The sequence below is a fragment of the Bos indicus genome, chromosome 22 (assembly GCF_029378745.1).
Source record: "Bos indicus isolate NIAB-ARS_2022 breed Sahiwal x Tharparkar chromosome 22, NIAB-ARS_B.indTharparkar_mat_pri_1.0, whole genome shotgun sequence".
Lineage (NCBI taxonomy): Eukaryota > Metazoa > Chordata > Mammalia > Artiodactyla > Bovidae > Bos > Bos indicus.
In genome coordinates, this window is record NC_091781.1 from 10,717,470 (window position 1) to 10,744,283 (window position 26,814).

The 26,814-nt window shown below is 36.9% G+C and overlaps 1 protein-coding gene across 8 annotated transcripts in view; it reads left to right on the forward strand.

Annotated features, from left to right (window-relative positions):
* Positions 1 to 26,814, forward strand: part of GOLGA4 (golgin A4) — a 110,091-nt gene that overhangs the window by 45,695 nt on the left and 37,582 nt on the right. For 7 of the 8 annotated variants that reach the window (XM_070777080.1, XM_070777081.1, XM_070777083.1 and 4 more), the window contains 8 exons: positions 5,190 to 5,288; positions 5,632 to 5,761; positions 7,260 to 7,447; positions 7,734 to 7,817; positions 9,930 to 10,077; positions 20,289 to 20,467; positions 22,449 to 22,577; positions 25,251 to 25,406. In XM_070777080.1, coding sequence (XP_070633181.1) covers positions 5,190 to 5,288; positions 5,632 to 5,761; positions 7,260 to 7,447; positions 7,734 to 7,817; positions 9,930 to 10,077; positions 20,289 to 20,467; positions 22,449 to 22,577; positions 25,251 to 25,406 — 1,113 coding nt within the window. The remainder of the gene's footprint in view (positions 1 to 5,189; positions 5,289 to 5,631; positions 5,762 to 7,259; positions 7,448 to 7,733; positions 7,818 to 9,929; positions 10,078 to 20,288; positions 20,468 to 22,448; positions 22,578 to 25,250; positions 25,407 to 26,814) is intronic. The other variant, XM_070777082.1, reaches the window with a different exon arrangement.

Consider the following 26,814-nt stretch of genomic DNA (forward strand, 5'->3'; position numbering starts at 1 on the left):
TTCAAATCCTAAAAGATGATGCTGTGAAAGTACTGCAGTCAATATGCCAGCAAATCTGGAAAACTCAGCAGTGGCCACAGGACTAGAAAAGGTCAGTTTTCATTCCAATGCCAAAGAGTGTTCAAACTACGACACAGTTACACTTATCTCACACGCTAGCAAAGTAATGCTCAAAATTCTCCAAGCCAGGGTTCAACAATAGCATGTGAACCATGAAATTCCAGATGTTCAAGCTGGATTTAGAAAAGCCAAAGGAACCAGACATCAAATTGCCAGCATCCACTGGATCATCGAAAAAGCAAAGAAATTTCAGAAAAACATCTGCTTTTGCTTTATTGACTACGCCAAAGCCTTTGACTGTGTGGATCACAACAAACTGTGGAAAATTCTTCAAGAGATGGGAATACCAGATTTCCTGACCTGCCTCCTGAGAAATCTGTATATAGGTCAAGAAGCAACAGTTATTACTAGACATGGAGCAACAGACTGGTTCCAAATTGGGAAAGGAGAACATCAAGGCTGTATATTGTCACCCTGCTTATTTAACTTATATGCAGAGTATATCATATGAAACGCCAGCATGGATGAATCACAAGCTGGAATCAAGATTGCCAAGAGAAATATCAATAACCTCAAATACGCAGATGACACCACCCTTATGGCAGAAAGCAAAGAACTAAAGAGCCTCTTGATGAAAGTGAAAGAGGAGAGTGAAAAAGTTGGCTTAAAGCTCAACAATCAGAAAACTAAGATCATGGCATCCAGTGGAAACAGTGTCAGACTTTATTTTTTGGGCTCCAAAATCACTGCAGATGGTGACTGCAGCCATGAAATTAAAAGACGCTTATTCCTTGAAAGAAATGTTATGACCAACCTAGATAGCATATTCAAAAGCAGAGACATTACTTTGCCAACAAAGGTCCGTCTAGTCAAGGCTATGGTTTTTCCTGTGGTCATGTATGGATGTGAGAGTTGGACTGTGAAGAAGGCTGAGCGCCGAAGAATTGATGCTTTTGAACTGTGGTGTTGAAGAAGACTCTTGAGAGTCCCTAGGACTGCAAGGAGATCCAGCCAGTCCGTTCTAAAGAAGATCAGTCCTGGGTGTTCTTTGGAAGGAATGATGCTGAAGCTGAAACTCCAATACTTTGGCCACCTCATGCAAAGAACCAACTCATTGGTAAAGACCCTGATGCTGGGAAAGATTGAAGGTGGGAGGAGAAGGGGACGACAGAGAATGAGACGGTTGGATGGCATCACCGATGCGATGGACATGAGTTTGAGTAGGCTCCAGAAGTTGTGGATGGACACGGAAGCCTGACGTGCTGCAGTCCATGGGGTCGCAAAGGTCGGACATGACTGAATGACTGAACTGAATACTATCATCATCAATTATGATTACTGAAATTAGTTAAATGCACTTTTATATGCTATTGCAATCCTTCCAACATTTAAAAATCCTTTTCCATATCTATGCTGTTAGATCATAAAGCATAATATATACATTCTTTTTTTTTTAACTCTTGTGGTGTATTTGTTCTACAAGTATAGTTAACGTTCACCAGAAAGAAAAGATGCCCAGCTGTTATACTCGCACCTCCTCCAGCCTCTCCACTGCATGGCCCCTGACCCCTATGCATGGTTTTCTGAATATTAACACTTCTGTGACATGTCTTAGAGGTCAAACTAGAAATGTGGAGTCTTGGGCTGAGTAGGAGTTCAGGTTTTGTTTCTTCTCAGTCACACTTTCTATTATTACTAGAAAAGAGGGTACATTTAGCACTTTGTTGAGGGACAAATAATATGGCACTTTTACCCAAAAGTTTTTTTTAAGTTAAAGATATTTGATACATTCCACTCATCAGAATACCTGGGGAAATAATCAGAAAGATCTTATAAAACTTCTGCATAAAAATGTTAATTCCAGGATTTGCCCGAATTTGCAGACAGTCCAAATGGCCCAACAATAGGACAATTATTGAATTGGTTGTTATGTTTAGTAATGGTACAGAGCCATTTATTATTGTGCTAAAAAGTTCAAATAGTGTAGCTTTACATCAAAGGTCAGTTTCCTAGATACCAAATATATAAGGATGGATAAGACAAAGTCTTTGACCAAATGAAGCTCGTTTTCTAGTGGGTAAGACATAGACACACATACGTATATGCATACATATACAACACGCTGTTAGGTAGTAAACAGTTCTATTAGGGGAAATGAAGCAGCATAAAGGATTGAAGGTTGAGTGAGGCCTTTAGAGGGTGGTCACACACTGGTTACTCTCTGAAGAATTCATTATAGGGAATCAAGAATGGAAGTGAGAGCCCTTTAACAGGTCTTACAGCTGTAGTGCTGGTAGGAGTGGTGGCAGGGATAGAAGTGGTGGGAAATGGCCAGACTTGCTATTACTTTGAGCGTTTGCTGATGATTGAGAGGGAAAGAGAGGAGTCAAGATTGACCCCAACACTTTTGGCTTGGGTGACAGTGAATTGCAGCATCATTTGTTGAGTTAGGGGATAGTGAAGAGGAGATTTATTGGGAGAGGAATCAGGCTTCAGAGTCTGTAAGTAGTGTCACATGGAAGAAGGATTAGGGTTGTTCTTAGTGACCCCAAGGATCTAATCAGAAGAACTTTCTGAAAGTGGAAAGTAACCCCTGGTGCTGGGTCCAGTTCTGGAGCTGGTGGGACCCTGTTACAGTGGTGGTGGACAGCTGGCTAGCCACCCTGTAGGCTGTAGTCAGGATGTAAGTAGACAGTTCCTTTATAACCATGGTCTCTATTATTTGTGAAGTTTTTAGTGGTAGAATAAGGTAGCAAGAGGAAGGAGGAGGGGACATGATTAAAAATTGTTTCCATTGTATGCAAGGACTTCTTAAGATGAGATGAAAACATTCAGAACCTGAAAACTGTCATATTAATATAAATCACAGAAGTTTTTGTGGGCTGGTATCTAGTATGGTAGAAAGTAGAAAATTATTTCGGAGAAGGCAATGGCACCCCACTCCAGTACTCTTGCCTGGAAAATCCCATGGATGGAGGAGCCTGGTAGGCTCCAGTCCATGGGGTCGCTAAGAGTCGGGCATGACTGAGTGACTTCACTTTCACTTTTCACTTCCATGCATTGGAGAAGGAAATGGCAACCCACTCCAGTATTCTTGCCTGGAGAATCCCAGGGACAGAGGAGCCTAGTGGGCTGCCATCTATGGGGTTGCACAGAGTTGGACACGACTGAAGCGACTTAGCAGCAGCAGCAGCAGAAAATTATTTGGAAGAAATGAATTTTAAAGAAAGTAAAGGACTGCATTGCTATTAAGGAGATGCACAGCTGTTCCATACTAAAGAATTGTCCTGTGCAGGTTCGTGGGGGACAGTGGCTTTCCAGACTTTGGGATTTCATGGACTGAGAAATTACCTTTCATTTCCTTCCAGAAATGGGGGACCAGAGACTTGTCATAGGGCTACTTTTATTTTTTTCAAGTGAGGACATTGGGAATGAGGAACTAGGTTCTTTTATTGTCATTATTTCATGAAAGAAAAATTTTTTTTAATAACAATTAGGAAGGACATAGTCTCAGGATAAGATACAGTTGTTTAGATGAAAGATCTTTAGGTCTAAGAAAAACCTGTATTGATCTTAAGACCAGCATTTGGAGACTCCGGCTGTGGGGGAAGGTCAGGCCAGTAGTGAGAGGAGCAGACCCTGTGCTGGGAGACCTTGAGGCTGTGTGGGTGTTGGGAAGAGAGGACAGTTAGTACCTCAGCATTTTGAGAATTAGTAAATTTGAAACGATTCAAGAAGAGGGCGTTGCTTATGAGTCCTTGAAAATATTGTTTGAAGAAAAGTTTCTAGAGTTGTGTGAGGGATGGATTAAATCAGATGAAAACTTGAGGTAAGAATTCTCTCTGAAAGCCTACTGAAGGAAATTAATCTTCAAAATTATTAGAGATTGGGATTATGGTTATGTATGGGGAAAAAGGACCTAAACATTGTGGAGAAAGTAACGAAAGAATTTGGTTATATGCAGAGATCGGCAAAGAAAAATAAAATATGACTTTGACTATTTTGAGCTTAGAGAATGAGAAAAGTACAAATCCTAGAAAAAGAGAGGGGTTTGGATGGAATATCCACTGTGTTCCAGGTGTTAATCTCCAGCATTCTAATGGAGCACGTGTCAGGGAGAAGCCCTGAGGACTTGAAACTGAGCCCAGAGGGATAGCTGCCGATAGAATCAATGAAGGACATGGTGGAAACTCTAAAAGACAGGACTATAGGGAGGAGCTCTGCACCTGCAGAAAGCAGGTACCTCACTTAAGGAAGTAATTATTAGAGACTGAGTGGAGAGGTAAAGACCATTGGATTTAGTTAGGAATGCTTATTAATGCAGAGAAGGCAATGGCACCCCACTCCAGTACTCTTGCCTAGAAAATCCCATGGATGGAGGAGCTTGGTAAGCTGCAGTCCATGGGGTCGCTAAGAGTTGGACACGACTGAGTGACTTCACTTTCACTTTTCACTTTCATGCACTGGAGAAGGAAATGGCAACCCACTCCAGTGTTCTTGCCTGGAGAATCCCAGGGACGGGGGAGCCTGGTGGGCTGCTGTCTATGGGGTCACACAGAGTCGGACATGACTGAAGCGACTTAGCAGCAGCAGCAGCTTATTAATGACCTGAGAAAAGCAGTGTTTTAAGTAATGTCAAGAACTTGAAATATCACTGTTTGGTGATCCAGTAGGTCAACCTTTTCATTTGAGGAAGCTTCTGATTTTGGCAATTCATGTATTGGAAAAAGGAAGGCTCTGTTGATTATCTAGTTACTTACTGTATAACCATTCAGTTTTAGATCAAGTGAGTTTAAGATAGCACAGGCAGTAAGATGTCTTAAAGTAGGATAAAGTTTTACCTTTATCTTAAGTAACATTTTTTAAATCCTTTCTACAGAATTGTTAATTCAGCAATGATTAAGGTCTAAAAGTATGTTTTCTCTTCTTGGATCTTTATACTGTTTAAAGAACAGAATTATTTGTTGAGGTAAATACTACTGTTTTAAATGCTAATTATTCTCTAATTATTGTTGCTTATACCTTAAGAGTAATACAGTCTGGGTTGATCAGTTTTTAAGTTTTGAAAACTTCAGGTTCATATTTTTTGTTTTATACTGAAAACTGCCTGTGAATCCTTTATGTTTTAGGAGCTTCAAATGGACCAACAAGCAAAAAAACATCTTCAGGAGGAGTTTGATGCATCTTTAGAGGAAAAAGATCAGTATATCAGTGTTCTCCAGACTCAGGTAAAAAAAAAAAAGTGTGGAATTTTTGGATAAAGGAAAATAAAGGGATTTTGATGGAATATCTGATAGGCTCTAGATTTTTTTTTTAAAGGCCTATTTTTAAAACTCTCTGCTTTTCAACTGAGTTTTAAGGATAATTTTTGATTTATTGTGTTTTCTGGCTAAGATATCACTGAAAATAGCAAATACCAAAATTGGTTGCACTGGGAGTAAATTTGTACTTTTATTGTTTTCCCTCCATTATAGCAAAAATGATACCTTTTACTCTTCCCTTCTCTGTTTTAAAGAAAGTACTACTGCCATAATTTTTTTTTCCCCCTAATGAAAACCTTTTTGTTTTTAGGTTTCTTTGCTGAAGCAACGGTTACGAAATGGCCCAGTGAATGCTGATCTACCAAAACCACTGCCTCAAATGGAACCAGAGGCTGAAGGCGTCACTAAAGAGAACACAGACAGTGATGTAGAGCCAGTAGGTAAGCTTCAGCTTGTCAGGAGGTTAAGTTAAAACCTAGAGGAGGATGTTGAGAGATTCTAGGGCGGAAACTAATAGCCATGGACTGAGGTAGAAGTAAAATGTCCCTGACCCTCATATTTCTAGAAAGATGCGTTAAAAACAAAATTTAACTGAGTCCATCTAGAAGATCTTATTGGCATAATTCAGTGATTCATGAATTGGGCAGCATCTCCTCTAGCAGATTCAAAAGAGCTCCTGGGAGCTGTACAAAATGAAGGAATGAAAGACTTTTATAGACAGAAGAGAGTGGAACAAGGAAGTTAGAGTAGCAAAGAGTGGATTGGTTGTGACAAGGTCCCTTTCCTTTGGAGGATGCAGGGGTGTGTCAGGCATGTGACCTCTCTAGTGTTGACCAGGTGATTCCTGCTGAACTGGCTTAAGATTCCATTTCTGGGAGAGGTCAAAACTGTAATTAAGTCTCAGTTTGGTGGCTTGGGGCTTAACATATCCCTCCATCTTGGACCTGTTGTCTTGTTTTTAACAGATGCAAGAGTTTTGATGGTTTTGGGGCTTTTTATTTATTGTTATTTGGGAGAAAGTAAGTAAGTGTTTTACTACTTGAAAGTCCATGAGTAGCATACATTTGCATTGTCATTGAAATTCATTACATTATACTGTTTTATTGAGAGTGGTAGCTAGACTTCATATAAAAGGTCAGGTCTGCTCAAGATTAAGGAATATGCTCTTTGTCATATTTGTCGTCTTTTGTTTTTGAGTAATACTGCTTACATATTTCTACTTTAAAAGATCCCAGTATTTGCCCTATTATTTGCTTTCTAACTGAAAAGAAAGAATAGTTAAATTCTGTTTTAAAATCCAGTTGTAGTCCATCCTAGTCTTAGAGACTTTGAGCTATCTATTCAGTAAAATTCCCAGTTTTTGTTTACTAGCTTCCTTGCAAAGAAATTGATGATAAACTTTTGGTCCAGCCAGCACCAGAGCAAAGAGCTGAACAGCCATCTGTCTGAGCAGCCAGCCTGTAAGGGCTCTTGAAAAACTCTCTGGCCTGTTTCGTTAATGTAAGGAGGTGGAGAAAGTTTACATGCCAGGACTCCTTTCTGGACAAGATGAGAATGCTTTGGAAGGAATGCTTTACAGATCATTTTGTTACAGGCACTGAGACACAGGGGCCACTGGCAAAGAGTGAAGGATGGCCATGAGACTGTCTTTTAAGGAGGGTGGATTCAGTTAACTAGTGTTAACTCAAGAGTGCTGTGTGTCATTTGGGCTGGGGTGCAACCACGGAAGAGGTGAATGTACTGCTCAGCTCCTTCAGCTACAGATCACACAAACAGCTGCAAAGTAGAAGTTGGCAAGGGCATCCCTCTCTTCTCTGAGTGGCTCAGAGTATAGCAAAGCGTTGGGATGACCATACATTCCTGTGCACTAACAGAATCCAGGGGAGTCCTCAGGTTCTTTACTGACAGCCCCTGTTTATGCTGCTTTACTGTTGACAGTGGGAGATGGAGCTTCTGCTAAAGCAGTGGAAGCACTTCAGCAGAGAGTTAAGCGTCAGGAGAACCTGCTGCAGCGCTGCAAGGAGACCATTCGGTCACATAAGGAACAGTGTGCGCAGTTAACTAGTGAGAAAGAAGCCCTGCAGGAGCAACTGGATGAAAGACTTCAAGAACTAGAAAAGATGAAGGTAAAGAGCGAATGAGTGTGGCTTACCGTAGCCCAGTGACGGTAGATCCACAGGCCCCAGCGCGGCCTGCACCTCCTCTGGAAGGCCTGCCCCTTCCTCCGTAGACAGCGTGGAGAGGGCCCCCTAGTGCCCTGGGAGTCTACCGTTTACCGTCCTTTTGACACATCCTGTGTTCTTTTCTCCTACTAGACTTGTAGGAGTATTCAAATTTAGATAAAATGTTTAGAGTTCGCATATAAGAAGAAACTTTATTAGAGATGGAAATGAATTTTTAAAATTTTTTTAGGAGCTTCATATGGCTGAGAAGACTAAACTTATCACTCAGTTGCGTGATGCAAAGAACTTAATTGAACAGCTTGAACAAGATAAGGTAAAACAACAAAACTTACGATACTAAAATTTGTTGAAGGCCCCCCGCCCCAGTTCATTTTTGGAAGCAATTGGAAGCATTCAGACTTCTGCTTTCCAAAATTATTATGCCTGCTTCCATGAAAAAACCTCTTTGTTTTCATTTCTAGATTTATATAACTATTAGTTTTGTATCATGTGAAGCTGAATCTGTGATTTCTTGATCCAGTCAGCATTTTGATTTCTAGGTTAGAATGCTGTTGCAAAAGAAATTTGTTTATAGTACATAACTACTTTTTAGAGAAAAGTTAAATTAGTTACAGTTAAGGCATTACTAAATGTGAATGATGTAAGTATTGTCTTTCGAATATAATGGAAACAGATTGCCCAAAAAGTACAGCAGTGGTAATATATACATTAGCATAAATAAAAATTTCTGAAAATAAACTTTACAGTGTATAGGTGAGATTGGCAGTTTAGAGTTGGGACAGTAGCTTCAGCTATGACAGCAAAGACAACTAAAAAAATTCATAAACAAACAAACAGTTTTGACTAAAGTTTTTCAGCGCCAAGTTCATGGGTCCTTTTTTTTTTTTTCAAAGTAGCTTCCAATTAGTTCTATACCATCCACCATGTTCTTTAGTTTGGTACTTAGAGCTACAGATTTTAAGTGACCATATGATTAAGAAAGTATCAGAGCTGTTCTGCTGTTGAAATGTATTGTCAGTCTTTTCATTCTGTCCACTTTACTAGATTATATTCCATTAACTTCATAAAGACTTTGCTTAAAAAAATTTTTGAGAAAATTATTATAGAAAATACGGAGATTAATAAAAGGAATTCCTGTGAATCTATCACCCAACTTCAACGCTTAACATCTCATGGCTAATTTTGTTTCATGTGTATATTCCCAGCTGCCAGTATCCTCATCCTAGGATTGTTTTAGAGCAAATCTAAGAAATCTTTATCATTTCTTCTATAAGTATTTTAATATGTCTTTTAAAATAAAGGACTATTTTTATTTTTATAAAAATATAATGACATTATTATAATCACATCTAAAAATTTAATAGCAATTCCTTGATAACAGTCAACTATCTCAGCAGTTTCAGATTTTCCCTTTTGTCTCATACACTTTTGCTCTTTTTTGTGATGCAGAATCCAAATGAGGTTCTTTTATTGCAGTTTGATGTTGTGACTCTTAAGGCTTTTTTAAATCTATAGGTTCCACTCCTCTCTCTATCTCTTTTTTTCCACTGTGAGTTGGTTTTTGAGGAAACTGAAGGCTCACAATTTTGTTCTGAAATTTGTGTAATAATGCCCCTCTTACCTGGTTTTTAATCTGTTCATTAATATTAGCTGTCTGGAAGAGTCAGACCCTAAAGCAAGAGTTGACAAACCCTAGAAGTAAGGTTAATATCATAAACTAGCTGTCACAGAGTCTTAGTTTTCAAGAGACAAGTTGAACTACACTTTTTTTTTTGTTGTTAGTTGCAAATGACTGATTTAACATCTACTGTTTGATTATATTTCCCCCCAGCGACCTTCATTTCTTGTGTAGATTATCCAGAAAGTGGGAAGACAGTTAGCAAATTGGAGGAATGGGATTGCCCCACTGACAGTAATAAGGAGTGGTGTTGGGACCAGAGATTGTCACAAGAGGAAAGAGAAAAACCAGGTAGATCTGTACCACAGTCTTGGTCCATCCAGTATGGCAGCGGTGACCTTATACTCTTGGCAGCCTTTGGGTCTTCCCCCATATTAGAGCACAGTTCAGTAATCACGGTTGGTTGTGAGCCAAGTACAAAAGGCTGTATTTTGTTGATTTATTGTAAACTGTTTAATAAGACAGGGAAAATTATAGTAAGCATTTATGAAAAGATGATAAATCTTTTAACTAAAATGTGTTTTTAACAGTTTCAACTATTATTAAAACAATTTTTATATTAAAAATACCCTGATATGCCAGGTAACTGAAGTTACTGTAGTACATAGTGTAGTGTATACTCAGGACACAGACTTCAGTTTGTGAAATACTGAAATAATTCTTATGCCCTTGAAAGTAAGTTTGTTGTGTGCTCTTAATAATGCAGTTTTGTTATGCAAATGCTTTAGAGTCTGCACTTCTATTTAGGGAATGGTAATAGCAGAGACAAAACGTCAGATGCATGAAACCCTGGAAATGAAAGAAGAAGAAATCGCCCAACTTCGCAGTCGCATCAAACAGATGACTACCCAGGGAGAGGAGTTACGGGAACAGAAAGAAAAGTCTGAAAGAGCTGGTAAGAAATCAGGGGTTACTTGTTTTATATTGGAACTCAGAAGTCAGGTGAAGTGCTTGATTAACCAACATTTAGAAAAATTAGTTAAATATGGATAAAAACGTTCAACTCTAGAGCCTCTTTATAAAGATACAGTAGACTGTTCCTTAGAAGAGGCAGGGCTTGGTAAACTATGGCCTGTGCTGGTAATGCAGCTCATGCTTGGCCTAGAACCCTGCAAAGCCTACAGTATTTATTATCTGGCTCTTTGTGGAAAATGTTTGGTGACCACTGCCTTGGACTATCAAAATTTAGGTGTACATTTTGGAACAGCCCAGGTAGGCACAGTGTGGTACATACTAAATAACTGCTACCTTATGGATGCTTTGGGATAAACAAAAAGTATAAGATACAGTTTGCTTTTTTTAAGAGAATGATGGAATAATTCAGCATTGTACATAGCAGCATTATGTTCTGACCCAACAAATGCTAGGCTGTGAAGTGTTGAGACCAGCACAGTGTTCAGCAGGGTATGATACTGAGTAATGCAAGACAAAAAAGGAGAGGTGCTTGAAAGAGGTGAGAGTAAGTGAATGGGACCTTCAGGTTCGTGAAGATGGGAGTTTTGAGTTGGGCCTCAGACAGTGAATAGAGTGGGCCTATGCAGACAGGCGGGGGCAACACGCATTTCAGGTTCTAGATCATAAGCAGGCACAGTGACCACAGGTGGTGTGTGTCAGCTGGAAATCATTCTTGCTGAAGTGGAAAATGAAGTTGGATGTGAAGGAACTGACTGTTAAAGTCTGTAAAGATACTGAGTAGCTGAGTTTAGACTTTGGTGTGTTTTCCATGTTAGGAACCAGTAATAGGAAAGTATAAATGTGATGGAAACCAGTTTTGTATGTAGAAAAGAAATGAAGTACAAAGTTGAACTTAAGAGCAAAGGTAGAAACCCAGGTTTTGGGAACTGAGAGCTTTGGCCGCCTTGTCTAGGATGGTGGATCTGGGAAGAAGAGGAGGGGTTGATTCTGCAGAATTTGGTATCCAGCCAGCTTGAAGGGGCAGAAGAAAAGTAGGAGTCTAAGAAGACATCAGCGATTTAAGGTTTGAAGACTGAATGAATCACATGACGCCAGAATAAAGGAAGTCTAAATGGGGACACTGAGGAATGGAGTGAAATGATGAGTTTGCTTAGATTCTCTGAATTTAAGCCAATTATGAGCTTTCCAAATGGAATTGACTTGTAGAAATTTGGAAATAAGAAATTGGAGCATCTTTCTGGAGTCATTAGCCTAAGGTTGAAGGCTATGGTTCAATTTACAAAAGAGGCTGATTTCCCTGAAAGACTGCTTTCCTGGCAGCAGCAGCAGCGGTGGCGCCTGCTGCGGATGGCCGGCAGTTACTTTATGCGAGGCTCTGTCATGAATGCCTTGCTCGTAGTCACTCATGTATGTATTTGTATTTAATCCTTAAAATTTCTATGACATGTGTGTTACTTTTATTCTTATTTTACAAATAAGGAATGAGACAAGAAAACTTAAGAAGGTAGAAGTTAAGTAACTTGCTTAGATTCACCCACAGAAACTAAATGGGTAGTCAGGATTTGAATCTGGGGCATTTTGCATCCGGTGTCTGGGCTGTTAACATAGAGATCTTGCATTTGGTGAAGAGAAGTAAATGAGAAGAAAAAAATTAACTTGGGACATCATAGGAATTGTGGAAACTTAGGCTTCTGGGGAATATAGGAGGCATTTCCAAAAATGCAGAAGGTGGGATGAAGATTTTTTAAAATTTCTTTTAATTTGCATGAGGATTCAATTCCTAGAATGCAATTTCAGAAATGATTTTAGAAACCAGATTGTAAGGTTTAAGGAGAGGAATGGGTCTGAATGGGAGGGGTAGTTGGTTCACACTAGATGTGCTCCAAAATATCTTCTTGAAGTTGTTTGAAACCTAAGAAGATTTCCCTTTAGAGAACATTAGTAGAAAAATCTCTCAGGTTATAATCTCTAACAACTTCCTGGAAGCAGTTGGAGACTTGTGAGATGCTGTTAAACACTGGTTTCTGTGAACGGAAGAACCTACTGCAAAGTCTCAGCTTCTCATGTCAAGCCTTTTCATTTTTAGGATTGCTTTTGTTGACTGTTGTAGCCAGCTGAGAGAAAATGATGCTGGTGAAGGGTTTCATTTCCTTTTTAAATTGAGGTATATCTTGATGAGGGGATAGAAACCCATGAATAACAAATAAATTGGGGTGAATGATGAAAAGGCAGGTGAAACATACAGTTAATTCATATGTAGGATAACAATTTCCCAGGCTGCTGTTGCAGTCAACGGTTTTGTAGTATAGTCCTCCTCCTCTTACTTCTCTGAAACTCGGGTATATTTTGTCTTGATTTGTTTATTTTTTAGTTGAGGTTTAGTTGATATATACGTTTCAGGTATATAACATAGTGATTCACAATTTTAAATGTTGTATTCCATTTATACGCAAAATATTGGCTGTATTCCTTGTGCTTATACATGGTAGTTTGTACCTTTTATGTATTTTGTCTTTAAATATGATTTTCATAAAACTGTTTATAAATATTTCATAGCCTATAAGTTTAAAAACTTATCTGTTTATAGTACTGTCAAAGTATTTAAAATTAATAAATACTTAGAGAATTAACATTTATAGTTATTTAATAGAAATACTTACTTTGGAAAGTCTTTGGATAACAACGAGTGCTTTTATAGATATTTTTGAAATTATATTTGTAGTCATAATTATTGGGCTTATGATAGAAAATTGTAGCATACTGATTCCATATGAGGATGTTGTCCTTTAAAATCTATAATGAAACTTGGTTTTGTGCATCAACTGAATTTCATCTAATGGTTTTAGTTTAGTCTGAACAGAATTGTTCAAATATAATATGGTTCTTGGTTCACCTATAAGTGATTATTCCAATTAACAGAAAAGTCCAAATTTAGTACTAAAAGTAAGAAAATGTCTTTGTAAAGGAAGTAGAGTTTCTGTAGTAGCATATGAATATCATCTGGCACTTGGAGAATTTAGTTTCTCTGTTAAATGTTTGTCTTTCTCTTAGATTTAAAATTCAAAGGCTAAACAAATGGTTAAGATTTTTAGAAGTAAATGTGTAGATAAAATAATTATCAAAGAATCTGAACTCTTCTAATGCATTTTTTTTTCTAATGCATTTTTTTTGTAAAAAATTAATTTATATATTTAGCAGTTCTTGACATGTGGGTATTTGCAGACAAATAACTAATTTTGGGGGCACACTTATTCTGGAGGTCAAATCAGCTCAAATACATTCCTCACTACTTTTCTTAGAAAACAGTCTATTGCACTGCTTCTCACAGTTTTTCTCGACGAACTGTGATGCTTCTCATACGTTGGAGGACAAAGGAAATCTGAGTGTCTCTGATTTTAAAAAGAATAATACTATCATAAAATACTTAGACTGTGGGTGCATGGTAACACGCCTGCTTGATGTTGTATCAGCCTGTAGTACTTACTCGGTTCAGCCCTACAGTGGAACTGCTGGGCGTGTTTTCTGAAGCCCAGTACTGTAGCACTTTTGTGGTGTTAAAATTACTTATTTCAGTGGATAAAGAAAGCCAAAAAAGAAATATTTTTGTTACAAGCATTGTACAACACTGTTGATAGTATTCCTTTCTAGGTGTTATTTTAAAATAGATGGTCATATCATCAAGTAACCAGATTTTAAATTTGGAGAATTCTCAGCTTAAATATGTAATGGTGTTTTTTCACGTGCTGGGTATTACTACTAATTGTCTAGAATATTATCTCTTCAGTTCAGCACCTGTAGAGAATGTTAAGTTCACACTAAGTCTTGGCTATTTTGTATGTGCGTATGTTTTTAACTGAAATAGGAGGTAGAGTAGCTGGCTAATCATTAATGTAGTATATTACAAAAAACAAATTGGGAAATAGAGAAAATGAAAGCACATCACTGTTGTTGCAATACACTTCGATTTAGTCTTTCCATAATCCTTATTTTATATAGTTGTAATCATAATTGTCCATATAATTTTGTATGCTCCCTTTTCTTTATTTAGCATTATATTAGGAGAACTTTTCCATGTTGCTAATGTACTAACATATTTTAATGGCTTTATCAGAATGCATGTACATCGTTAACCATCTCCCTGTTGATCAGCACTTAGATTATTTTCTATTTTCATTATTATGAATAATACTATAACAACTTTATAATATAGCTTATTCCATCTTTGAATTTTTTCTCAGGATAAAGTCTGACCCATAAATTTCTACTCTTTTTTGTTAGTTATTTTTAAGTTATTTAAATATAGCCATTATAAAAGAAAACCCGCATCGTAGTATTAACACCTTCCCCCCATTGTTTTTGCCTACAATTCTGCAAAATGAGTAAAATATTCTGCTTGGATTAGGAAAGTTTCCAGAGTGAATTAACTTTCATAAACCCTGTTTCCTTTTCATGTACCCTGTTTTTGCTGAAGTTCTGTGTTTTATATGATTGGCTGCACTTTAAAATGTAGATTAACTCATAACATTGTCTGCTTTTTTATTGTCATGTTGTGTGTGTTCAGGAAATAAGTTGTGTTTTTTTTTTTTCCTTCATTTGTATAGGATAGGCCTGATAATGCCAAAGGCATTCAGTGGAACATATTTATTTGAAGAACCCTTTAAAATAGTTTCTTTTTAAACAATGTGTAAGATTTATGCATATTTATATAACAAACAAAAATCACATGTGTATTTAAGTGTTTTGTTAGTTGCTGATAATTTGTCACAGAGTTTTCTTGGAGTCTTAAGTCTCACGAAACATCTTATTTTTGTGCATCCACACATGCCAATAAGTGAATCATGGTGCCTTTCCCAAGCCTTGTATGAACAGGACTGGGGTAAGGGCTGTTTTTTTTCCTTATCATGGGTACTTAGTATAAGCTTTACAAAGAAAATTCCATGTTTCTCAGGCAAAAAATTAGGAACTAAAGTAGAATTTAAGAGTGCCATTTTAGGCAAATAGTAAGTACACATTTTGGCACTGAATGAATACCTGATGGAAAACTTGATTATTTTAAATGGGATTAGATTTTAATATAGGTTGTTTATTTAACAATCATATATTTGTAGGTGCTTGGTGCATTTCTGCAGTAGTAGCTGTGCATCCATATCTTTGGAAAGTCATTGTCACCCTGCACTAATTTCTGTTCTTGGCAATTGTCACTGTTACTGGAAAGCATCAGCAACTAGAGGAACACATTTATTACAGAATCATATTTTCAATTTAATTAAATTTACTTAGCTTTAGCCTAAGATTTTTCAAGGTCATCCTGAAGTTTTCAAAATATTTGATAGATAAATTCACATGATTAATGTAAGGAGTATGTGAAAATCTGGATAGATCTGTAAAAACTTGAAAGGTCAAAGCATAGTTAATCTGTTAGAGTGAATTTTGTTATGTATTTTGGGAAGTGGCTTGAAAGTAGATTTCCGTTGCAAAATGTGATTATTTATTAGATTTCTGAAGGCCCCAGCTTACAAGTATTGGCACTAGCTGGTTTATGCTGCTGGGTGGTAGTATCGTTTTATTTTCATTTATGTAAACTCTAGACCAGTGGTTTCCAAACTTTTTAGACACAAGGATCTCCTTGTACTCTTAAAGATTATTGAGGATTCCAAAGAGTTTTTATTATGTGGGTAATATGGATTGGTATTTATTATATTAGAAATTAAAGCTAAGAAATTTAAAAAATAGTTCATTTAAAAATAACAGTTAAAAACCTGTTACATGTAAGTATAAATGCTTTAATGAAAACTACCTGTATTTCCCAAAACACAATTTAGTGTGAAGAAAAACCTTATTTTACATCTTTGCTTATCTATTGTTTAACTTAATAGAAGATAACTGGATCTTCATGCCTGTTTCTACATTCAGTCTGTTGTGATATGTTAATTTGGTTGAAATAGATCAAGAACATCTGCCCTCATGCAGATAAGTATTTGGAAAAAAGAGGATCTCATAGCTCCTCAGAGAGTCTCAGGACTCTAGGATTTTGAGATCAGACTTTGAAACCTGCTGCTCTAGACTTTTGCTTTTATTCACAAAAGAGGCTTGATGATTGGGTGGGAATTCTGATAAGAACTTTTTGTTGTTTTTTTCTGTTAATTTGCATTTTATTCATTTCGTAGTACTAGCTTTTTTTTTTTTTTTTTAATACCTCATGCATTTCTGGCAGCTTTTTGCTGGAATAAAGAAATAGGCACTGGCTTACTTACTCATTCTTGGTGTTATTATTCATCTTCTTAGTTAATGTAGAGGTTGCCAGCCTCTCCACTTTTCTGCCTCTTTCCTTATTCTCTGCAGGGGGAGTAGAGTGGGTCTTGTTATTTTTGTCATAAAGTGTCTTCCAGGACAGTGCTACAAAATAGTAACACTGCCTAGAATCTCAGAATTCTGGCATTTGCTATTATTAATATGACTGGTTAGGACTTTGAGGATGGTGCGGGGAAGGATGCTGAAGTGACAAAAGCAAATGCCACAATTGTCCTAGCTTAGCCTGAGGCTTAGTTCTTTTATACTTGCACCCCCCGCCCCTGACACACACACCTTATAACTTCAACTGTCTTTGTGAAATACTTTCTTGATATCACCCAGTGCCTAGCATATGCTTGACAAATGGCAAACATCTAATAAATATATGATGAATGAATGGTTGGATTACTGAGCTCATGTAACTTGTATAGTGAGCATTTGTTCATTTTTATACCTCCCACGGATGTAAGAGAACCTTGTCTAAGGGGAAGGTAAGGAGCTGGCAGTAAAAGGTCTGACCTGTGTTTGTAACTGATAGAGGACTATTCCTCAGGTATATTACATTTTTCGTAGAAATGTTTTCACAGGTTTTTGTTTGAAAACGAAAATTGCCTGAGATACATTGAATTTTGCTTTGGAAGAACACCATGTGTTCTTGCAACATTTGGCGGCAGCTGGTGCTTAGCCTTCCCGTTGATGTGTGCTGTGGCCACGGTTTCCCCGCGCACTCCTGCATGTTGGCAGAAGGCTCGTCAGCTGGGGCTGATGCACGCTTTCTTTCTCCCCACTCACTCATGTTGTTTGGAATTGGAAGGTAAATTACGTAGGCCTTCAGAACATACCTCTTTAGTACTCAATGTTAAAATCCTAGTGTAGATTCCTTTTGGAAAGGGGAGGGGGAATTCACATTTAGAATATTACAGGCCATGGACTCCACTTACTGTATCTGGTGGTCGCAGGATCAGAAGGTGAGATGTTTCTGGTTAGTAAGTAGGCTCTCAGCATATCCTCCTTCAGCATTGAAATGGGACTCGTTTTTGGAGGCAGACTTCCTGTAAGGAAGTGGCTTCATTTGTGGTGCAGTGTAGAATGTGTTTGAAATAAGTTTTCTGTACATGGATATAGAAACGTGTTTTGCTGCCTCTTTAAAATTTTGTTTTGGGGGGACTTAACATTTTCATAAAGCACGATGGAGATGGAAAGCAGTGAGTTTTTCTAAGTCTATCAGAGGTATAACATGGTGAATTTTGTTGAGAGTTAGAAGCCATCAGTAACTGGTTCAAAAAAGTTCTGGTTCAGTAAGGTATGTTACTGCTCAGCTGAGCCTGATCAATGCCAGCATTCTTAGTTTTAGAAAATAATGCAAGGTAAGGATTGTTCCTCCAACCTTGTATAGTTAAGTTGATTTATCATCCAAAGGAAAAGTTGGAGGACTCAGTTCTTACATTTCAATAAAGATGTTGAATTAAAAGTCTCAAAGATGTCCTTTTAGGTATAAAATTACATGGCTTTTTGACAAGGTGGCAGAGCATGGGAAGAAAGGATTAAATTTAGATGAGAACTTTGGAACCAGATCTGTCCTACATTAATCATTATATGATGGATAATCAACTGATTTAACTGTTTTGGAGTATTAAAACACTAAAATTACAATGCCATATAGAATGTACTAAAATTTACTGAGTATGGTTAGGAAGATTAACTTTTGGAAAATTATATCCAAAAGGAACTTTGTGGCATTGATTTTTGTTGTTATTGATTAAGAAAGTGAGAGCCCTGTATCTGTTTTTATACTGTATTGGATTCTGGAATTTAAAAAACGGAAGTTTCACTTGGTATTGACTATGTACAGCTTTGTTTTGCTTAATTGATAGAAGCTTTTCATTTAAAACTGGGTCTTGCTGGAAGAATATCATAACTATCTTCAGGTTCTCTAGAGCCTGATTTAAGATATTTCTGTGAAGTGCTTAGAAATGCTAAGATACAATGTTATATGCCGAATATTAGCTGTAATGAAAAGACTGTGATGACATCCAAACATTAAAAAATACCATCATTCCTTTTTCCATGTTTTTCTTTCCCAGATGTAAGCCTTCAGCTCAAACTTAAGCAGTACGCACCCTGTTACAAGATTTCTTTCCTGTAATTGATCACCTCACTTGACTGGTTTTTGAGAAACAAGGAAACTAATTTCTTATTACGAGCAAGAGATGTTTATTTATGCTGTACACTAGAATTTATAGTAAAAGAATATCTAAAACAAATATATCATATTCCTTTAAATATTTTATTTACCAGAATATTTATGTCTAAGGATTATCATCTTGGTGTTTGCAGGCAAATATCACTGAAGTTGGAGTAGGCAATCTTTAAAAATAATTAAACTTAATTAATATTTCTTTAAAATTTAGACCTTATTTGAGCTATGGTTTTATACTTTGGGCATATAAAATGAATAAGTTGGATAGGTTTTTTTTAATATCAAATGCATGATTGCCAGAGAAGTTTTTTTTTTTTAAGGTAGTAAGCAAAGTAAGTTGTGTTTCCCAATTGTTAGCAGAATTCCACCTTTCTGTTGCCTTTTTCTATACCTACTATACTTCACCATTAAGAAAATGCTTTAGAATACAAGTTTGTCTTTAGTATGCAGTTTGTTTGTGAAAACCACTATCTGTTAAGTGAAATTGTAGTTAATGAAGGGGCTTTTTTATGGGATACCACCAGTTGAAGTTCCACATTTCTTACACCACTGAAAGTGAAAATACTGCATGTGTCAATGAATTGTCACCCTGAATATTTATTTCTTAAAAGGATTAAAACCCATCTTGAAAATTGGTGTTTTATTTATAGTTCTTCTCTTTGGTAAAGGGGAGTCTTCTATTCTTTGAGGACTGAAGAAAATAGTTGAGGATGTAATAGCACTAGGATTTTCACAGGATATTGTTCTGTCAGTAGAGAGAGAAGGGGGGAGGAGAGAGAACGTGTGTGTTTACACACATACAGCACACACATGCATACACACACATGCACGTATACACAAATATACATAAACACACATACTCATGTATTTTTGGTGTCTAGTTACTCAGCTCTTGTACCCATGCTGTCAGATTCTGTTTGATGCTGGGTGAGCTGTCCTTAAAGATCTTACTGTTGTAGCCCAGGTGACTGTTTTTGCAGAGCTGTATTCTTACTTATTTCACCCCCAAAACTCCCTGCTAGTAGTGCCTTTTTGTACACTTTTGAAACAGGAAAAGATTTCTTACTAGTTAGCTACATTAATTTGAAACTTACATAAGTAGTAGGTGTCATATCAAAATACATTGGTTAAATATGTGATTCAGTCAGTAAATGTTTAGGGAGAAAACCCTGGTTTTATTATATGGTTAAGAGGTTTGTTTTTTTTTTTGAAAATACGATTAGTCAAAGAATAATTTTTTCATTCTTAAAAATATCCCAGTGAGTATACAATAGTGTTACCTAGTTATTGATAATAGACAAGAACTTGCATAGCAGACAAAGAAGCAATTGCAATTATATGCTACAGAAGTAGGTACAAGTATTCATTTCTATGAATTTGCTATCCATAATGACACTTGTGGGGAGAGTGGGGCAAATCTTTAGTCATTTAATATTTTTTCCAACTTTGAGCCTAAGTTCATACAGTATAAGCCATCTTAACATCTGAATCCAGAACTCAATGACAAATTGCTTTCAGTGACTGGACCTTTCTTGTGGCTTTGTTAAACTACCAGTCAAATACGTCTTGGCTTTAAACAGTGATGAGTTTTTTAACACGTCCTGCTACTGCTGCTCTTAGTTCCCATCAATTGAATTTAAACACTTTAGCTCAATAATAGTATTTCTTGAGATACTTGTTTTCTGCTGTTTTCATTATAGCTTTTGAGGAACTTGAGAAAGCCCTGAGTACAGCCCAAAAAACAGAAGAAGCACGGAGAAAAATGAAAGCAGAAATGGATGAGCAAATAAAAGCCATTGAAAAAGCAAGTGAGGAGGAACGTGTCAGACTTCAACAGGAATTAAGTTGCGTGAAGCAGGAGGTTGTTGATGTCACGAAAGTAAGAATAATTCTAGATTGCAGTGGGTTATAGCAATTTTGAAACTTAAGTCTTATGCTCTTCCTACACTGTCTGCAGTAAAGAAGAGTAATTTATATTTTAGACCGTGTCCATTTCATGATGTTCAGGATATAGGAAAAAATCATTCTGATAAAGAAATGAATGTGTATCTTTTTGAGTATACTTCTCAGAGATAATCTCTGCATATAATTTCTCTTGTTTGCTTTCTAACCCTCTCTTTAATTTTTTTTTAAATAAAAGATGGCATGTTATTTTTAATGTTCTGTATTTTGCTTTTCCAAATTAATAATCTGTCTTGGTTATTGAGTTAATAACGATGCCCCTTTTGTTTTAAAGACAGCTCAGGACTTCATTTTATGAATAGCTCATAATTTTATCAGTCTTATGCTGATGGATAGATATTTAGACTTTCAGTTTTTATTGTTGGAAATTGTGAATATCCTTATCATATTCACTAACATCTGTTTCTTTAGAATAGATTCCTAGAAGTGAAATACTACTCAGGCAAAAGTTATGTGTATTTTTAATTATTGCCTAGTTGCTACAAGCTTGATGGAGGACCATTTATATTCAAGTATTAGAATATGTTCCCACCCCGACAAAGATGTTGTTACCTGACTTTTTAAAAGTCTTTATGAGCTAAGTTAAAAATGACATCATTGTAGTTTTAATATACATATCTCTTACCAGTATGACAAACATGTTTTTGTATGTTTACATGGAATTTATAGTTTTCTGTTTTGAGTTGCCTGATCAAATCCTGATTCCTTTTCCTCTTGGACTGTTGGACTTTTTCTTACTGATTTCTCACAGAAGTTTTTTATTTGTAGTAAAAATTAGCCCTTGGAGATAGATATTTTTATCCAAATAATTTTCAATTTGTTGTCTTTATCATTTTTTGTTGTTTTTTTTGGGGGGGGGGGCGCGATATGCAGAAAAGTTTTCTTTTCCTTAAATGTTAGCAAATTTTTCTTCTGCTTTAAGACATTCTCAATTGAGTAAAAAAAAAAAAAAGTGTTTTTCTCATGTGACACTTTTATGCTTTCATTTTTTATGGTTAAATTTTTGATCCAACTAAAATTTATTTAGTGTGAGGAGTGAGGTAGGGATCCAACCTAAATTTTTTCCAGATGACTACTTAGTAGTCTTCAAATCATTTCTTTCGTAACCTGTGTTTTCCCTTCTGACATGCCATACTACCTTTATTACATACTAAATTATTGTAGTGCTGTGTATGGGTCTTCTGGATTCTCTGTGCTCTTCCACTGCTTTGTCTGATCATATGCTGGTATTACACTAATACTAGTTTTACAATATGTTCTAGTTTTATATTGTTCTACTGCTTGATAGCCCCTCCTCATTACTCTTATGTTAAGAAGAGATTGGCTATTATTCCATGTTTATTTTGTCCAGTGGGCCTTCCCTCATTTGCTTGGTAGTTTTATTTGATTTTATTAAATTTTTGAATTTATTTAGGGTGGTTTGACATGTTTATAAGATTTGAGTCTTCCTATTCAAAAAAGAACAAGACCAATACTTAAACTTTTTAGTAAGTAGTAGTACATGCCTGGAAAGGTAGGCATAATTAGATGGGTGCAGCCAGGGCACCTTGCCCATGATGGAATGCCCTCTCTCAACGCATCCGTATTCCCCTTGCTACGCTTCTCCATCTTGTTTGGTGGGAACATATTTGTAACATGTGGAATTGGAGCTTCAGCCCCATAGGATTGACTGTTGAAGCTGTAGCCCTTCATGTCCTAAATGAGGAGCAACACTTTACTGGTTTTTCTTTAAACTCTCAAGAATTTGGTGAATTTTGATTTATGTGGGAAATATGTTCTGATTGTTCCTCCTAGGAATCTGTTAGCTTGATGATTGAACTATAATAAAGTATTATTTTGTTGTAGAGTGACATGTTTTATCTGGATGTTTCACTTTTAACTATTTGGCTGCTTTTTAGAAATCCTCAGAACAAATTGCTAAATTACAGAAGCTTCATGAAAAGGAGTTGGCTAGCAAAGAGCAGGAACTGACGAAGAAGCTTCAGACCCAAGAAACAGAATTTCAGGAGCAAATGAGAATAGCTCTTGTAAGTACCTACAGTATTTTGTTTTTCCCTTATTATAAAGTTGTCACGCCCTCATCCCTGCCTTCTAGGTTGAGATCACACTACTCTCAGCCTTGGCCTTTGAGGATGCAGAGAGACTGACTGTAGGCAGGAATGAGGCTGTCAGAATTTGTTAATTTAGTATTGTCTGAAAATTAAATTTGCTCATCTAACAAGCTTTCATTAATCAGTTTGTTTGTAGATCATTCCTCTCACCCTGGCTGTAGGCTATGATTGGGGGAAATAAAGGGGAGGATAGGTTAATTGAAGCAATTGGCCAGCAACTCCATAATTTAGCAAGAATGTCTTGATAGATATCAGATACCAGACTGAATGTATCAGAGCTTAAGGCTCAGAAAGTTTGCTTGAATGCATTTTAAAGAGGACAAAATGAAAATGACCAAATTCACAGATGGCACATGGTAAAGAATCTGCCTGCCAATGCAGGGGACACAGGAGATTTGGGTTTGATCCCTGGGTTGGGAACATTCTTTGGAGGAACAAGTATTCTTGCCTGGAAAATCCCATGTACAGAAGAGCCTGGTGGGCTGCAGTCCATGGGATCACAAACAGTTGGACACGACTGAGCACATATGCAGTTTTCCTTTTATGTAGAATGATATCAGTAATTTTCAGTCTATATGATGTTAAAAAAAAAAAGTAAAATAAGAAAAAATTGGCTGAACTAACTAAAACAATAACCAAAAAAGCAAAGATAAGAAAGAGTTGTTGGCATGGTATAATTTGAAAGTTTGAAACAAAAAATATTTTACTTAAATAGTGAAAAGCCTATTTAGATAAGTTACCTTAAGAAGTATTAATGCCAAAAATGTAGATTATTGTTTTTACATGAAGTTATTATCCATAAGATAATAGGTATAATTAAAAAATACTTTTAGTGTGAAAGGATGAGAAATAGTTTTTATAATTTTCATCTCCTTTCTTTTCCACATTTCTGTTTTCACTCTGCTTTGGACCTGGGGCTCTGAGGCTTTCCAGCAGCTGTGATCCTTGAACTGAGTCAGGGAGTTCTGTAATCTCTGTGGGGCCAAGAGACACATGGATTTACAGTACTGTTGGCTGAGGTTAGGGGTTTAGTTCATGGTTGTGAAATATACATCTGTATGGGCACATATTTGTATTCTTTGTTGGTCCAAAAAGGATTTGAAGTTGTTTACAAGAGTACTTAAAAATTACAACAGGACAGCATAAATTTAAAAGAGTAGCATGGAAATTAAAGGAACAAAGCGAGACACTAGGGACATAAATACAGCAGGGGATGGTGCTAAAAATTCTTGTCGTTAAAACCTGCTGTGGGTTTTCATGCTGGAGTAATTGGGGCACTGTAATTGGAGAAGGAAATGGCAACCTACTCCAGTATTCTTGTCTGAAGAATCCGATGGACCAAGGAGCCTGGCAGGCTACAGTCCAGGGGGTCGCAAAAGAGTCGAACATGACTGAGCAAGTAGCACACAATTGGGGCACTGCACTCTGAACATTGACCTTGTTAATACTGTGTTTTGGGAATCGATAGTTTCAGACATACTCAGCCTAGTGAGCGCAGGACACAAATAACACATGAAGCACACATACCTGCACACGTGCTCGTCCCCTTCCTACCTAGTTTTTCAAAGAAGTTAGTTTGGCATTGAGAGTCAATTCTGCAGACTATTAGCATTTCCTCTTTTATATTTATGGGCATAGATGGCAATGCATTTAAATTATAGTTCATGTTAAACAGTTTAGTATGTTTAAAATGATGTTTCAAAATTGATGTTATAGAAACTAATTTTTAAAAAACCAATCTGCTTACAGTATGGTACAAAATCTTTCCTTAAAGCAATATACTTCACAGAGTGAAATGGGCCAGATCTTAGGAGCTGTATAGGTTTTTAGAGTTCCTTGATCTAATCCATGTATTCACATGTAATCTCATTTTGATTAGCTTTTCCATGTGGTATTCCCTATTATAGTAAGGTATTTCTCACAAATTATACAAATTTACAGCCTAAATTTATATAAATTATATGTCTGTGGCCTAGAGTAGAAATATCAAACTCTAGAGAAGTGGTAGTGGTAATGCTGAAGATCTACATGGGTCTAAGGTGGTATGATTGTTTTTGGCACAGAATTATGTGACCCTGCACATTCAGTGATATTTTGCAAAGCATTTTAAGTAGTGAGTACATAGTAGACACACTTTCCAGGTAGTGCTCGTGGTAAACAGTCCACCCGCCAGTGCTGAAGACGTAAGAGACACAGGTTTGATCCCTGGAAAAGAGCATGACAACCCACTCCAGTATTCTTGTCTGGAGAGTCCCATGGACAGAGGACCCTGGTGGGCTGCAGTCCATGGGGTTGCGGAGAGTTGGACATGACTGAAGTGACTTATTTAGCATGCACTCGCACAGTAGGGTTACTGGAAACAAAATTTTTCATATTAGTTTTAATTGTGGCAAAGACTGGCCAGACCATACTGGAAAAGCCACTATGCCCTGTTTCTGCAGACCAGAGTGTGAGAAGAGAGAGATACGATGCTGCCTGCCTTGCAGGTCTGGTGTGCAGATCAAATGAAATGAATGATTTCTGTGGCAGTGCTTTGAGAATGCTGAAGATCTACATGGGTCTAAGGTGGTATGATTGTTTTTGGCACAGGAAAAAAGTCAGTCAGAGTATTTGAAGATCACTCAAGAAAAAGATCAGCAAGAATCGTTGGCCTTGGAAGAGTTAGAGTTGCAGAAGAAAGCAATCCTCACAGAGAGTGAAAATAAACTTCGGGACCTTAAACAAGAAGCAGAGACATACAGAACTGTAAGTTTAAACACTATTCAGGGCCCTGGGCTGTGGGGTTATTTGTATTAATACATGAAAACTCTTACTATCTCTACAGTCAATATAAAGTTGTAGCAAAGACTTTGTTTAGATACACATATACGTGTGCTCCTGGAAATGGCAACCCGCTCCAGTATTCTTGCTGGGGAATCCCGTGGGCAGAGGAGCTTGGTGGGCTAGAGTCCATGGGGTCGCAGAGTCAGGACGCAGCTGAGCACGCACACATACGTACACTCCATTTTAGATAGTCAGAGCTATTTGTGGGAGTGGTTTGGTGTCTGCCTATGGTGCTCCTGACTCTCTGCCTTTGGTTGACTGTGTTTGTCAGGCACTCACTCCGATTCTGTGCCCTCAGTAAGCAGTGCAGCATCCTTGCTCCACTGCTTACTCACCTTCGTCCTTAGGAAGAGGCCTCCTTTTGTAGGCAGCACTTGCCCTGACACCTTCTTACCTCTTCACCTTCATCTCATGCCATGTCTGGACATAATTCATTTTCTGTTTGTATCAGTTTAGTTACCCTGTTGCTCTACTTTTAGACTTAATTTTTCTCCCGTTTTCCCATATTAAAAAATCATCCTGTGATGAGCAGGTAAGTATGTCTATCTCAGTGTTCACATTTTTAAGGCCCTCTGTTCTTTCTCTTAACAGTGCATGAAATATTTGACCTATTAGGAGTGAATTAATAGTACTTAGACTTTTTAAGCCTTTTTGCTCTGATTTAGACAGTGAAACAGTCTCAGTTCTTATGCGTATTTCTAAACTGTGTCTTACTAGCCCACTTCCAACATTTTGTAAGGTGGCATAGTCAAAGGGAATGGGTACTCAGGAGGCCTGCATCTTTCACTTGTTAGCTTTATAAATTAATTATACCTTAATTTCCTTACATGTCACATGAAGAGGTTGGATCTGATAATTTCTTAATACCATTCCAGTTCTGATATTCCTTGGCTCTGCCTTAATTAGCTCTTTTTCCTTCAATCAAGATTGATATTTTCATGAGATAATAATATTTTACTATTAACTTTTTCTAAACTACTTTGGTAAAATTTGGTAAATTACTTTGATGTAAGTTCCTTCTTTTTGAAAAACATGTTCTAAGTAATAATTTTTTGTGTAAAAGCCAGATACATTATTTTTCTTTCAAAATTAAGTTATAAAAGTAATAGAATACTATAATAGGGCTTTTTAAAAACAGAAAAAAACACTGATCTTTCAACCAACAATTACTGTTATCTAGTTTATCATTTCCCCCCGCCACTATCCGTTCAGAATGATTTTGAAAAGTAGATAGTTGAAATAGTTACCCAAATAGAATCTGGAATTATGAGCTGTGTAAAAAATAGAATGTTTTTTTTCATTACATGATTCCTTTAGGAACCGAGCACAG